General features: G+C 43.9%; 2 protein-coding genes across 2 annotated transcripts in view; both read right to left on the minus strand.

The window, feature by feature from the left end:
* Window positions 1-3,401, minus strand: part of CCZ1 (CCZ1 vacuolar protein trafficking and biogenesis associated) — a 13,664-nt gene extending 10,263 nt beyond the window's left edge. Inside the window, exons 1-6 of the mRNA XM_085237850.1 lie at window positions 3,165-3,401; window positions 1,595-1,692; window positions 1,373-1,466; window positions 1,201-1,275; window positions 780-827; window positions 179-262 (exon numbers count right to left, since the gene is read on the minus strand). Of these exons, the coding sequence (XP_085093976.1) occupies window positions 179-262; window positions 780-827; window positions 1,201-1,275; window positions 1,373-1,466; window positions 1,595-1,692; window positions 3,165-3,266 (501 nt within the window). The 5' untranslated portion in view covers window positions 3,267-3,401. The remainder of the gene's footprint in view (window positions 1-178; window positions 263-779; window positions 828-1,200; window positions 1,276-1,372; window positions 1,467-1,594; window positions 1,693-3,164) is intronic.
* A 3,728-nt stretch (window positions 3,402-7,129) lies between these two features.
* Window positions 7,130-9,685, minus strand: LOC100545184 (parvalbumin, thymic CPV3). Its single transcript, XM_003210544.4, has 4 exons — window positions 9,625-9,685; window positions 9,121-9,253; window positions 8,574-8,683; window positions 7,130-7,155 (listed from the first exon to the last, which is right to left on the minus strand). The coding sequence occupies exons 1-4, from the start codon at window positions 9,683-9,685 to the stop codon at window positions 7,130-7,132; spliced, it is 330 nt and encodes a 109-aa protein (XP_003210592.1).
* Window positions 9,686-15,366: the final 5,681 nt, after the last annotated feature.

Consider the following 15,366-nt stretch of genomic DNA (forward strand, 5'->3'; position numbering starts at 1 on the left):
CCAACCCAAGCCATTCTATGATTGGCAAGCAGGCAAGTATTTGGAAAAAGTGAGTACCCAGACTTGGTGTTGTTGCTGCATCTCTCCTGCTCTGCATGCATTAAAATCTCACTGAAGCCACATAGAGAAGATCTAGAATTTTATTCCCAAGGAACAATTATACTGTATGTGTTCTTACCCGATGAAAGAATTTCTCCAGTCTCTCCTTTAAAACTTTTACACCTCCATCTTCCATTGCTTTCAGAAACGTGCCATTGAAGAGCTAGTGGTTAAAAGAAGTCAGTCAGTTGTGTAGGTGCTTTAATTTCCTGCAACTCAACAGTAAAGCTCATGTTCCTTACTATTTCAACTCTGCATAGATCCAAATGTACCCTTTTATTGGGAAAGTCTTTCTGATTTGCAGTCTAGATATATATAGTAGCAAAGTCAGAATTGAAGTATTCTCTATTAGTAGCAAAGTTACTTATCTGTGTTGCTTAAGCATCTTATTTTCTAAAAGTCAGATTGATGGCCTTTATTCAGTATTGAATACTGAATAACCATAGATAGTATCTAATGTCATCAAAATCAAGTGGACTTGACAGAAATTAGAGGGCTTTTATTTCTACAGTAAGCTAATGAATTAATGCTGGCAACTGCAACAGTTGAATTTTTTTCTTCCTCCACCATGGTAACAGCTTCAGGAAGAGAGCAGCCAGCAACAGTGAGCTTGCACATCCAGATGGTATCACGAGGATTTCCTCCACTGCCCAGAAGAGCCTGTGTGTTATTAACCCTACCTTGTACATGCTGTAGCACTGCTGCAGGACTGAACTATAAACCTTGTCCTGCAGAAAACAGAGCAAGGCATTAGTGTAAGCAGAGGTAGTATTTCGAATATTTTGGCTGAGCTACACATAAATGTTTTCAAAGAGCAGGCACATGCACAGATCAGTGAAATTGATCAGCACAGCATTTCCAGTCAGCATACAGAAATTACTTTATACCTCTAAACTATGAAAGTGAGTCACCTCACATTTAGGATCAAAAGCAGTATTAACTCACACACAAGATGTCAGTTACAAATACTGTATTTCCCCAAGGCCAATGGTTAATGTTATCAAGAAGAAAACAACTTGGGTACTTCTGATGGTACTTTAATACACAATATAACTGATGAAAAATGGGAGGGGGGAAAAAAAAAAAAGAGTTCAGTATTACCAGCAATTCTTCTTCCTGATATTCATAGACTGGCTTTCCATCTTTGTGTTTTTCTATTATGGGATTTCGTACAACCTAGAAAATGGAACAGGCTGGCATTAGACAATGCAGAATGCATTGAGAACATTCTGATACAACATTTTAGAAACATGCGTATCATGTGCATAAGTACCATGACCATCCAGAAGTTCTCTTCAGGTTCATGGAAAAACTGCCTGTTCTTCTGTGTATGTAGGGATTTTGCAGGTTTTGTTGGACTAAAGGTCCTGGAAAGAAAACATGTATGTAGATATAGATACTTATGTACGCATGCAAAAAGAAAACCTGTATGATTGGGAAGTTTAAAACATACTGTTTGCACTAATACAACGAGCCACACAGTCAGACTTTATACCTTGTGAATTGCACTATAGCTTCACATAGTCCAACATTTCTAATTTTTTCATTCTTTTCTACTTCATTTGGGTGATAGAAGAGAATCTTCTTCTCTTCCTAAAATTTGAGATAAGAAGGAAAGCAAAATACATTTTAACAGAATCAAGGTTAAAGAATATGCAGCTCACAGTTTGATTGTTTTTAAGTCCTAATCTCTTCTAGGTAGAATTATATCTTGTACCTAAACAAACTTCCAAAGTAACAAATAAAAGGCATAATTAAGCACACTTAAACAGTCAGCCCAAGACATTTCAAAAAGGTTTATAAATTCCAAGGCTATTTGAATCACAGGACATAACCACAACCAGTTCAAAGCAAGGCTTGTTTCAAAGCTGGATCAAAGCATGGCCAGCCTCGGAGCTAGCTCCAACTGCTCAGGGCTGATCAAGTTCTGAAAATCTTCAAGGCTGGAGGTTCCACAGCCTTTCTGGGATCCATCCTGGTGTTTGATCATTTCAATGTGAAGAATTTCTTCTAGCTCATCAGAAGTTCCCTTGCTGCAATTTTTTCTATCGCCTCTCATCGTTTCCCTGTGCATCTTCAAGAACCTGGCTCTGTTCTCTCTATAATCACTTTTGAGCCAGGAGAAATCAGCATCAATCTCCTTCCAACGTGCCGTTCTTCAGCCTGCACGGTCTCAGTTCTCTGGGGGTCTCCTTGTACATCACACACTGCAGCCCCCTGACCAACCCTTCATCTTCCAGTTTGTCAATATTTTTCCTACTCTGGGAAGTCCCAGAGGACCTCCATGCTCACAAACAGGGTAAGCAATCGCTTTGGCTGCCAATCTCTCACACAACACAGGATGCCATCCATTTTTGCACAAGGGCACACTGCTGATTCATATGCGACCTGCTGCTCACTGGGACTCCCTGGTTCCGTTCTGCAAAGCTGCTTTCCAACCAGTCAGCCCCGGGCCTGTTGTGCCGCATGAGGTGGCTCTGCCCCACTCGTAGCTCTCTGCATTTGCCTTTGCTGAACTCTCGGAGGTTTCTGCTCGCCCAAACCCCCGCCTTGCTGAGCGTCCCTCTGAGCAGCTCCCCCAGTTCTGGGATTTGGTGAGGAAGCATTCAGCCTCATTACTGGGTCATTAATAAATACACAATGCGTGAGGACGCAGCCTTGTGCCAAAACACTTCTGGAAGTGAAGACAGTTACGTGAACCGTGCAATTTGTTATCACCTAAAAACTTAATCGCTTACTAAAATGCGACAGTGGCATGAAAACACTGCCAGCAATAACTTGGACTATGCCAAGTTTTCTAGTAAGTTACAGCGCGATGGATGAAGTTATCATCCCTGACACAGCACAACAGCCCAGCTCCCGGCAGCAGCGTTTCACTGGCTGCCCTCGGATGGCCCCGGCTGCCGCCCCCCCTTTGTTCGCGGGGCGAGGCGCCAACCCGGCGGGTACGCACTGCCGGCAGGGCTTCGGAGACGGGCGGCCGAGCCCGGCCGTCCCCGGGGCCCTCTGCGGAGACGGGGCCGGGCCGCTCCTCTCCCCCTCGGCTCCCCCCACCCCTCCGGTACCTCTCCCTCTTTGGGCCCCAGCTTGGGGTTGTAGATGAAGAAACTGAGCAGGGTCGGAGCGAGTTGCTTTTCCTGGCCGCCGCCCGCCGCCGCCGTCGCCATCCCGAACCGGAAGCGAGCGCGCCTGGGGCCGGCCGCCGCCACAAACCATCGGGGAGCGGCCCGGGGCCCTCCGCCGGCACCGGCCGGGAGCACTTCCGCCTTCCTCCCTCCTCCCCGGAAGCGCACGGCACCACCCCGGAAGTGCTCCCGGGCCCGGCGTGGGCCTCGTTCCACAGCGCCCCCAGCGGCGGGGCGGGGCGGCGCCGCCTCGTGCTTTTCTGTGAACTTCCAGATCGAACCGAAGCAAATTTCGGTGTGAATTTAGAAGTACGGCCAGCTACGTAAGAGCTGCGTCACCGCCCTGTACAGGTATGCAGGTTGGGAACCTGGAGAAATCAGTTACGTGTTGCTGAAATAAATTCCTGTGTGGGGCATAACGTAACGGACACCGCGTGCCACGTGGTCTCGCAGGGAAGGCGTAGCGGGAAGCTCTCTCACGTCGTGCCGGGCTGAGTCTGAAACAAAAGGACATTTCTGCCACGTTTTTATTTTACGCGGTTGTCACCGCTCGTCGCCATCCGCCCTCACACGTCCCTTAACGCCGTCCCACCGCGCGGCGTTCCACGGGCGGGCGGCACAAAACGGAGGGACGGCGCGGGGCGGGGAGTTGCCGGCCTTGCCGCGGCCTGACGTGGGGTGGAGCGCGTGAGCCGGCACGCGCCCGGCACGAGCCCGACACGCGCGCGCAGCCCGAAGCCGCGGTGCGGAGCTCAGCGCCGCCGGGCCGCGCTGGAATGCAGGCGCGGCGGCAGCAGCGGGCGGGCGGCCCGCAGTACGGGCGGTTCCGGCCGGGGGTTCGGGGCTGTGCTGTGCTGTGCTGTGCTGTGCTGGGATTGCCTTTGGGCGCGCTCAGATTTTGGCGGAGCGGAGCTGCTGCCCGTGGACTGGAGAGCCGAGTGCTGTCATACACGAAATGTCCGGGCTGTGTGCGGGCGGTGGCTGCCCTTACTGTAAGCCCTGACGGCACTCTGGTGTGGTGAGGCGGGCGTCCCTCGGGAAGGAATGGATGCACCTGTAGGGACTGCTAAAATACAACGCTGCTCACTGCGATCCCACCTGCGACGTGATGCCGTGCTTGGTGTGGGTATATGTGTAATCTACAAAGAGTAAGTGATAATAGATTCAATTAATTTAAATTATCACATCTCTAATGAACAAATTAACAGGGCAGGAGGAAACTTCTGTTGAGGTTCCGATTTCATCCCATCTTCTTAATTGTGTGTGCAGTAACACCACACCTTCACATTTGCAAAGTGGCATCAAATCACCCTGAGTTTGAAATGTGATTCCTAGCCCGTGATGATGTAAAATTAAACTGCTGCATAAGTACATGGAAGTTTGACAAAGGACAACCCTGGCATCAAGAGACAAATAATTAAGAACTTTATTAGTGCTTTCCAATTATTACTAAAAAAGAAGGAACATGCAGCCGTACTACAAACATGTTGAGCCTGTTTGTAGGCACTGTTCCGAGCGTTTCCATCAGCTGCATAGTAGCAGACTTAACAAAAAGATACACTATAAATCACTGTGGGTGTTGGAGCTGACAGCTGTGAATGAGTACAGCTGACAGCTCAAATAGCTGTTCCACTGGCAGTATGTGGCCTAAATGTGTTAACAAATGTGTAGACTCAGCAGTTTGGGATTAGTTTAGCAAATAAATTACAAAATAGTGCTGTGATCCAGCAAAAAGCACAATGCCTGTGTATCCCTGTTCTGTGCCCCTTGTTAATACGTGCCAGGCCCTGCAGCTCTGCGTGGGGATCCTCCCTCTTCCCAAGAGAGTCATTCATCTCCCCCAGGTTTGTTCTTAGTGCGGTGTCAAGGAATGTGAGCAGCTGTTGGAGCATCACAGTGAGTGGAGATGGTTTAATAATGGTTGTGTGTGTTTTGCAGACTCAGAGATTTCATAGTGGAAGGCAGTAACTTTGTACTAGCTCTGGCCGTGGTTAAAAATACAGTCACTGAATAGCAATACAAATGTACTTTCATGGGGAACTCGAGATTATGAGATTTATTTCATGTGTTTATGGAATGCCTAGCACTTGCTAGTAGCCCAGATCTGTAGCATGCATGAAAGAAAAGCTGGGAAGACAGGATGAGGAAAAGGCTAGACAGGTGGTAGGATGTCAGCTCTGAAGATGGATTACAGCTGTACATCAGTTATTTCCCTCTTTTCTCTTGATTGATCCTAAGTTTTGTAGGTCAGAAGTCTTACAGGAACTTTTTGTGGGGGGAACTGCCGAATGTTCTGCTTTCTGGAAAATGAAGAGGGTTCTAATTTCACTGATTGATTTGTTTTGGATCAGGGCTGTGTGAATCTTCTGTCCACTTCTGTTCAGCAGCCTGCCCCAGCGAGGTGTTGCATCTCAGAGGAGAATCACAGAGCTGTACTTTGCCCGTGCGTTTCTTTGTCTAGGACTGCAGTGCAAGGGCTGAGATGTTGTACACGGAGAGACTACAGAACAACAGTGACTGGAAAAAAATTATTTGGCACGCATTTTCCTGCTTAATGTAATCTGGTTAGTCAAGGTCAGGACATTTAATTGTCAGTGAAACGGAGAGTGGTTTGTTTGTTGCTTACATGTGAACTAATCCAAGACTCTTCTGTCATCAGACTGATTTCATTGCCAAGAACAAACTTTATTTCTTGTGAATATCCTGTGACATCCATCTTGTGCTCGGAGAACCTCCGTGGGTCAGATCCTTACCTTGTGCAAATCTGTTTTTTTAAGGCCTCGATACTCCAGTGAGTTATGCTGAGTGAGCATGTTTCTTAAGAAATATGTTTCTTAATGTTAAGAAATATTGTTCCAATTCAGTGTTAATTTTTTATCAGTTTACATCAGTATTAATTTTGCGCAATAATAGGAAAATGTCATGACCGTATTAAATTTTCAGGTGTCTTGGATATCCCAGTGTACAAAGAACTAAATTAAACTGAATTACAATGTTCTGAAATGAGACAAAAATTCTATTTGTAACCATCAGGTGTTTAGAATGGTAGAGCAATATGTACGTGTTTAGAGCAGCAGACGATTCTTGGCCAGTTCTGCAGTACTTGGCTCCCTAACGAGTAATGGCAGTGGAGAAGGCATTAGGATGAATCAGTATAGAATCTATTTGTGGTGCTGTCTGGTGTCTTCATGCTAAGAAAAGGAGAAATTTGGTGTACTTCAATGCTTTTGCTTTAGTAATGAACACAGTTGAGTCCAAGATGAATTTCTCAATTACTGTTACGTTATGCATGTAGGATACAAGTTGGGAGGGGGAAGAGGGCCTGGGATGTTTGCTGAAGATCCGATAACCAAGTCCTGTTTAGTAGGTTTTTTTTCCCTGCACTATCACTGGTATTTATAGAGACTTCTGAGATGAAAACAATGCAGTTTATTCTGAGTGTTGTCATTTGCAGGAAAGGGAGAAATGCATCAAAACTGCAGCAATGCTGAAGCATTCCAGCTTAATCCAGAGAGCTCTTTGTTGACAGAACGCCCACTGGCGTCAATCACAGCCATATATGAGGCTCTGATAAGATCAAGGTCTTTGAGAGATTATCACTTTTCATTTAAGAATTGACACATCTCAGTTTAGTGGTCAGAAAAACAGACACGAGCACAGTATGTGATTAATTTTTATTGGGTATTTTTAAGGGAAGTTTCTGGGAAAGCAGAGTTTAGAACAGAGTTAATGGTCCACACACACACACACACACAAAAATAATCAGTGTTTCATTATGTTCCTAATGCATTGCGTAAATAACAGCCACTATCAAGGTAAATGCAGAAGGGACTGCTGATTTTCAGGGTTTGCAGTTTCTCTTGCAGATTCATCCCAATTCTGTCTTATTCAGTCATTCTGAACCCTTAAGACTGCACCATTTCCTGAAATTCTGTAGGGAAAAAAAAAGGAATATTTACAATATAAATATTAAAATAAAATAATCAGGAATAAAAGATTAATGGCTTATGAAGACATTTAGAATAGAAATGAATGGAAAACAATGTCTTGGTTTGTGATCAGAAGGAAAGAAACATATACAAAAGAAACATGTCCTAAATTTCCTGTTTAGGTAGACAAATGTAGTTAAACAACAGATGAAAAGACAGTGGTTTGTTGACAATTATAGGGAGCAATGAAGTGTTTGGGGTGGTTTTAGTCCTCTGCTCAGTGATGATTTGGAGCAAAAATAAAGCAATGGCTAATGTAGAATTTGAGTAAGAAGTGAAGACCTTAATCAGAAGTTGTAAAAGTCAGTCCCTGTGTCTTATTACTGTTCGTAGTGCTTCAGCAGCTGAGAAGTGCTGATTGGGATGGCAAGCTAAAGCCAAAATCTCCGTGGGGTTCCCTGCAAGTGTTGTGTTATTTGGAAGGTCTTTTCATTGGCTGCTGTGCCTTGAGAATCTGATCAATCCTGTCCCAGAAAGGCTCTATTAAGATACAGATTGCTTCATAAATCATGTGTGTTTATTCTGGCACGTTTCCTAAGGAGCTGAATTCAATTCCTTGCCAAGAAGGAGGCAGCAGCTCCCAGCTCCTGGTGCAGGCAGCGGTTCCCTGTGCTCTGCCCTAAGGCCTCTCCCGGTGGGCAGCTTGCTTCCCACATGGGGCTGCTGCCCTGGGCTCCCGGCCTGTTTGGTGAGCGGTGCTTCCTGTCCAAAATGAGACACAGAAGCGTGGATTTAGGAGGTGGGGAGGTTTCTGTGCCGAGCAGCCATTCGTCTGCACCAGCATTTCCTTGGAGTGGGTGCAGTGAGCTGCTTCCTAAAGGAGCCGTTCCTCATCTGATGGGTGATTTCCATCGGCATGCACACAACCCCTGGGGTAGTGACGCTCAGTTGTTCTGTTCTCCTTACGCAAAACTGAAGGTGAATGCTATGCAGTGAGCTCCTGTGCGCTGCGGGCAGCACTCCTGCTGGGGGACCCTGCTGGAGGTGAGCGGATGGCGGTGCTGGTGGTTCTTTGCCCTGGTGGGTGCTGCTACGTGTGATGCTCCTGCTGCCGTACTTCAGAGTAGGTGGAAGGAGAAACCGAGATCTCTTCCTTTTAAGCAGCTGGAAATTTATAGTGAGTAGCAGTGAGAAGGTTCCTTAGGGCAGCCAGGTGTTGCTTTTGTTGTGGGTTTTTTTTTTGACTTGCTCGTGCATAAGGAGTTCAGAGATGAACCTGTACCATCAGGGACTGTTTCTGACACTGATCAGTACTGGAGGGCTTTAAGCAAAGTCACTCAATGAATCTTAATGAACCACTAACATAAAAGGGAATTGCAAATCACTTAGAACCTTCTTGTGTTTATATAGAATTTAATACCTTCAGCCCCAATCTTGCCATCCCCGTCGTGGTCTGCAGCTGCCAGGAAAGTCTTGGTTTCAGAGGCAGTTAGCACTCTTGCTCCACACTCAAACCTCTGAAGGAAATACCTGGGAGGAAAGCACCCTTTGTTATGGTTGTCACATAATCCTGTTTTTGCTGGCTGTATGATAAAAAGCTAAAAGGTAAAAAGGTAACTATCTGTCAACAAATATTTGCCATGGTAGCCAAGTCCTCCAAACACTACTTTGTTTGATGAGCTACATCTTCCTCCTGTACAGTTCCGCTCTGAAAGTCCAGACCTGCTGCACTGGATTCTGCTGCTACCAGAGTCCAGCCCCAGGAGGTTAAGTAGAAGGGTGGGCATCTCCTGCTTTGCTCTTTAGGTATAGGGCTTATCTACTCAAATACACCGCTGACAATCTACTGAGGGTTTTACCAATGTTTAGCATAACCTCAGGCGTCCCTTTACGGAAAAGTTTTAGAAAGAAAGAAGTGCTGATTTTTTGATAGTCTCTTACTAGTCAAGGTAACAGAAAATCCTTACTTGAGCTCATCTTCCTCAATAAAGCCACTTTGATCATTGTCGAGAATCCGGAAGATCTCCTTGAGCTGGCTACTACTCTTTTTAGACATCCCACTGATCTGAAAGAATTTTTTGGGACTAAAGGAATCTGGAGCTGAAAATAAATTAATAAATATATTAACCCCAGACCTCTGTGTTCACTGTCCCTAGATGGTCTGAGGATGCTGCTTCATTACAGTTTAATTGTTCCAAACATGAACAGTATGTAAAGGCTGACAGGCTGAATGTTGCCATCCTGCACAGCACCCTGCCGCACACCAAGGGAAGCCACGTGGGGATGGGATACAAACTCAAACCACCCCCGATGTGAAGTTCTCCTGAACAAATACATACTGTGGCAGCTTCAGGAGAGTCTAGAGAAGTCTGATTACGTGTGTGCTTGTTCAGTATTCCTTTGGGGCTGAATTAGACTTGCAATGTGTTGCAGAAAATAGTACATTTTTAGCAAGTTAATTGTTTTCTCACCTTGGCAGTCCCGCAGAGCAGCAGCAATATCAGAAGGGCTTAGAATGTCTGTGAGGCTCATTTTAAACCTGTTAAAAAGTGTATTGCAATCACATTTATGAAATGCAAATGCACATTAGAAGCATTTTTTCCTGTGGCTTAAGCACTGTATGACTAACAAGACTTCCAGGGGCAGACAAGTCCAATCGATCAGTCTGAAATTGCTGCTGTTACTCAGTAAATTAGAAGATTTAGTACAGTGCTTCTTTAAAAATAGCAGTGCTGGAATAATGCTTTTTAATGAGATGGATTACAGAAATAGTGTTGTGAGTTGACGATCAATCTATTAACCTATTTTGTATCTACTACTTGCATGCTGTTTAAGTACATCCTGTTCTTTAACTCAGTATTACCATCAGTCTAATAAGCAGTCCTACTGGAATGCAAGGCATTGGATGATACCAATAGCAGCATAGGCAGTGGGAAAAATAAGCCAAGAAGGTTTCCTTGTTTTCTCCCCCAACAGCTCTGAAGTATAAAAAGAAATCAGGTACTTATCTATGTGAGGTCCATCCGCACAGAATGCCAGGAGTTCAGCTCAAAATCTTACAGCGATGGTTATTGTACTTACTACCAGTGCAGCTCTGCACATCAATTTCATTTAATTCATCTCAAGTCACCAGCTCACCTTTATGGTTTTCTCAGCTAGGCCAAGGAAAAATAGCTGAGGAGATACCAGGCAAAGTAGTCTTGTTGGCTCTGGCTGTCACTCTGACTTATAAAGGATTCAAAAGGTGACAATAACCACTACTTGGGTTACTGCTTCATGGATCAAATGTTTGATTTGAGACCTAGCTCAAATTTCTTCCTTAACTAATTAAACTTCTCTTTCTATTTATATCCTAAGATAACGCCAACAAGAACAGTGTTTTTAATAAATCCACTTGTGCTTAATTAAGTACAAGTCTGCCATCAAAACATAGCCTTTCGGGCCCCAGGCGTGCTAAAGGTTTTCAGTTAACCCCTGGACCTTGGGGCAGCTCACTGCAAGGAGACTCCAGCAGTCAAACCCTTGTGGAAAGAAACTAGTTTGGTTTCCTTAAGCCTGTTCATCCTTTGGAGGGTGTAGAGGAAGGTGGGGATGAAGGATCCGAGGTGACCATTTGCCATTCTGACAGTTACAACTTGTCAGTAGGGAGGAGGAAACCGGTGTAATTTAGGGGGATCTGTCTCCTGTAAGCTTCATTTCCTGACCATGTTCTGCACTGCTGTACCCAGGCAGGGACAGAACAGAAGCCCATGCTTCCGTGGGCAGCAGAACTCAGCAACTCGGTCATCTCCTTGTCTGTGTTCCTTGGAAGGCTATGTATAACTAGATGGCCTACTTAATAATTTATTTTGAATATTTTAAATTACACGAAGTCAGTAACAGACTTACTTGGAATTGCAGGAATCATCTATTGGAGATAGATATATGTGCAGTTTGCAACGTGTGCTCGCTTTATTTCCCTACTGAGAAATTGAAGTTGCAGGTGTGCAGTAGTGGATTTTTTTGTTCATGTGTATTTCCAGGTCCCTAATTTTAGAGGAAAAAGATTAAAGCTGGGAACAGTGGGTATGAGGTTTTCCTTCTCGGATTGTAGTAATTCTCATACTGGCATGTACATTTTGGCATTCCGTTGTGAATTTTCACCTTTGTGATCATCACGGGTCGATACAGGATTTCATAGAAGATTTTCGTGGCCATTCCCTTTGACATATTTTACTGCCAAGATGTTTCTCCAGGGCAGTCTACATAAAATCTCTAATGACAGCCTTGAGATAGTGAGAGCACATTGCTGCTCCTGGTCCCAGTAGTAGCAGCCTTCCTTTATTTTTGTTTGCTTTGTGTAAACGTTTGACCTGCCATAATACACTGATTATTACAAGCTAATGGGAATGAAAAAATGATATAGAGGAAAATAATGAAATTGAGGTGAGCTCAGATTCAAAATACATCTGCAGCTTATTCAGGCACTGTGTTAAAATCTGAGTGCCAGGTGCTCTGAGAGCAGCTCCTTGTTAGCTCACCTCTCTGCATGGCATGCGGGGCTCTGTACTGTTTTGCATTCTCAATATTAATTGTGAAATTGTATTCACAGTATTAATTGCAATGCATGTTGTATTGAAGTATGATGTTGAATAGAAATGAGCAAATTGCTACAATATGTTCACTGATATTGCTTGTGAAGGGATCTTTTAATGTTTGAAATCCAATGCTGACAACAGGACACGCTTATCTTGTCTGAAAGATGATTTACAGAAGCCTAAAACAGCTGAATTTCAGAATCAAGTTGTTGTCACTGTATATCGATACAGGTGGGACTCTAGGGTTACCAGCATTTATTTATTTATTAATGACACCGCATCTGAAGTGCAGGTTTCTCTCTGCTACGATTAGAATGAAGTCATCAGGAATGAGCACAGTGTGCAAAGGGATATTTCGACTAAATAACCCAGCTCCACTGCCTGCTGCAGGGCGTGTGTTACCTTGGGTGATTGCAGTCCCCGTGAGGGTTCAAAAACAGATCTGTAGAAGAAAATTTGTGAAAGATAGTATGCAGGCAACATAATGCTCTGGAAAAAATGCTTCTTATTCTACAAGAGGAGCTGCTAGGTAGCAAGCAGCTAACAACTATGCAAAATCTGATACAAAATCTGAGTACTGTTTCCAGGAACGTTTAACATTTGTTCCTACAAAGAAAAACTGTTAATTTGCTGCTCTTTTGTTTGCTTTTGCTCTGCTAAGGACTTCTGAAGGTGCTATTGAGTTGTTCTTCCCAAGATTTATGTACTTGCACAGCTTTACTTCTCTTTTTCTTTTTCCAAGTCAACTCCAGATAACTAATAAGCAGTGGAACTTTGTGTTTTAGTAAATCGTTGGCAGGCTGGGGGCTAGCCTCGTACTCTTTCTGTTCTGTTTGGTACAAAGTACAGAGTGTTAATTGGCAGTGGCAACCAACCAAAGATATGACTTACAGAGGATGCAGAGGAAACATCAGCAGTTGTCTCAGGTGAGATCAGAGGAGAGGTGTCAATCTGAGAGCAACTACAGAAGTGTAAAGAGATGCTGCAGCAGCTGTTCTAAAACCCATACAGTTCCATCTCTCAACCCTGGCAGTGTTAGGGCTAGAACAATTGTGCTGTGATCCTGGATAACAGATTGTGCCTTTGTAATGAGCTTGGAAGTAACTAGAACAGCTTGTGTGGTTGATCATTAATGCTGTTGCCTTAGTGGTGATGGCAGAGGATCTTAGTGTGACTACTGCAGGAATCACTGAAGTCTGCAGCTCCATTTGAGATGCTGTATCTTGTCACTCCCGTATACACTTCAGTTGCATAGAAAAAAATTACAGAATCCAATCTGAATGCTTGCTTGTGCCGTAGTCATCACCGTATTTCATGTAAAGGTCTAAGACAATGGTGTAGTATTTTTTTATACGTTTTATTGCACAGTATTACAACCAGGGATGAAATCCAGGCCTCAAGCCTGAGTGACAGAGCTTTCCTTCCCGAGGCGCAGGACGCGTCCAGCAGCACTGCAGGGCTGAGCTGAGCAAAGGCAGGCATTCTCGTGGGCTAGGAGCGCATCTCGTGTTCAAGTCCTGTCCTCACTGTTCTGTGTAAGTGAGATTGGTTCATATTTGAAAATGATAGCGGGACAGATTAACATAGCTGACTAATAACATATCTAATTCATAGAGACTTTTCTTATCAGTACTTTCCCCCATAGAAAGCAGCCCTGGAAGATCACTGACGCTGTTACGTATGCTGTGTTTGTCTTCAGGTAGGCTTGCGAGTGCATCTGTGACTCAGTAACATGGTTTTTCACTCTGATCCTAAACACAGTTGCCCAAGCTGTTTCTGACTTGTCAGCACAGCAGGTAATTGCAGATGGACTGATCTTAGAAAGTGTAAATTGTTCAAATTTTCTATGTATTTTCAGAATAACTGTGCCCTAAGGTTAACTAATGGCTGTGAAAGAACCTGGGTGCTGCCTTTTGTGGTGTGTAACAGATATGCACAGAGGAGCTATTCTGTTACCTGAGGCCTTACGTGTGGCTGTATTTCACTGTGACCTGCAGAATACGAAGCCATAGTAATAAATTAATGTAAATGGAGTAAATGGTATTGAAGCATTTCCAGTGATTTCTGTTTACCACCTGTCCTCAGTGATGTCGGTGGGATTTCTGCCATTAATTTATTGCAGTAGAAAGGTGCACAACCTTTAATAATGTATGAAGTAAAAAAATACCCTATAAATTAGTTGATTGTATCGTAAATAATTGTCAAATGTCACTTGTTTAACAGACATAGCCTTCTAAAGAACGGAGAAGCAGGTGTCTGGATTCTGCAAGGCACTTAAAATGTGTGCATAAAGCATGTAAAGAAATCAGATAGGCAGAGGTCAGTCGTGTTCAAGGACTGGTGGAGAGAGCTGTGTGAAACGTTTGCTAAACATGAGACAGTCTCAGTCCAAGCAACTTATGAGTCTGGAGAGCACTGCTCATGTGAGGGGACCTGCTTGGGATGTGTGCAGGTGGTCATGCACTGCTCCTCGTCGTGGCCTTACAGGCACAGCCCAAAGAGCTTTCCTACAGCAGAAGATAGAAGAAGACTTTTGACAGTGCCAGATAGCTGGTGTGAGTGAAAGAAAGAGAAGGAGTCTGTGTTCTGGTAGACTGAAACTGTGTTTTCTTCACTGATCTGCTTAGTGGTAATGCTGAAAGGAGAAAAGGTCTAAAACCCTAACGAGCCAGAGTGATCACTAAAGCTGATATCGGACCTAGCCTGTCATTAATTTTTCAATGTCCTTAATGGGATGGTAAGTGGTGAAATGGTCATAGATTTGTATAGATCTGGCACAATAGTCAGCGTGGAAGTAAGTGTGGTTAAATGAAGGAGATGCCTGATAACTCGAAAGTTATCTGAGCTGTCTGTGCCTTTCTCTCTGTCAGCCACTGATCGTGGTACAATGCTTGAAGACATTCAGGTGAACCATATCATGTGCTGAACATATAAAACATATCAGACAAGTGCACAGTGTTATCTGACATCAGTGATAGCCTTTGGCCTTGCAATCACACTGCAGGTATTATTCCTCAGTTCCCTATGTATATTGCTCTCCTGAGCTGACACTGAAATTGTAAATGTGAGTTTGCTTAATGGACGACTCTTTTTTCACCGTGCAGGAAAAAAATTGTACAAAATGAGGGCCTGCTTCTTTCAGTAGAGCTAATGGAGAGGTATCTTTTGGCTAATGTATAAGGCATGAACAAATTATTCAGTATTCTTTAAAGCCATGTAGCTTTCTTTAATTTTCTGCAGTGTGATAATTTCCTCAGCTTTGTTTTGAAGTTTTCTTGCTTCCCTGTGATGTCTTATCTTAAATGTGCAATGCATCAGTACTGTTGTAGCATTGGCAGATAATTTTGAAATGAATATTTTTGACCTGCAAATACTGGAACATCTTAAATAGCTCCTAGAAATGCCACATGAGGCAGTCACACTGATTTTTACAAGATTAATGCCCATAGAAAGACTTTTCAAGAGCTCCAAGTCTTTGTCCTTTCCAAATCATAAGAAACAAACAATTATTTCAATTATTTATTTATTTTTAAGGATGTCTGAGTATCTGTTTACTTTTTTTTTTTTTTTTTTATATGATTGAAAGATACAGCATCTCTGTTCTGGCTCTGCATGCAGCCCTTCATGACCTCTACT

Source organism: Meleagris gallopavo, chromosome 16 (assembly GCF_905368555.1).
Source record: "Meleagris gallopavo chromosome 16, MGAL_WU_HG_1.1, whole genome shotgun sequence".
Lineage (NCBI taxonomy): Eukaryota > Metazoa > Chordata > Aves > Galliformes > Phasianidae > Meleagris > Meleagris gallopavo.

What these genes read in the sequence shown, in the direction of transcription:
- LOC100545184 (XM_003210544.4), bottom strand. Translation starts at nt 9,685, where the DNA reads ATGAGCCTCACAGACATTCTAAGCCCTTCTGATATTGCTGCTGCTCTG. An exon ending in TGCTCTGCGGGACTGCCAAG is followed by an intron (nt 9,254 to 9,624) that starts GTGAGAAAACAA and finishes ATTTATTTTCAG; the next exon opens with CTCCAGATTCCTTTAGTCCC. An exon ending in TGGCAAGATTGGGGCTGAAG is followed by an intron (nt 7,156 to 8,573) that starts GTATTAAATTCT and finishes TTTTCCCTACAG; the next exon opens with AATTTCAGGAAATGGTGCAG.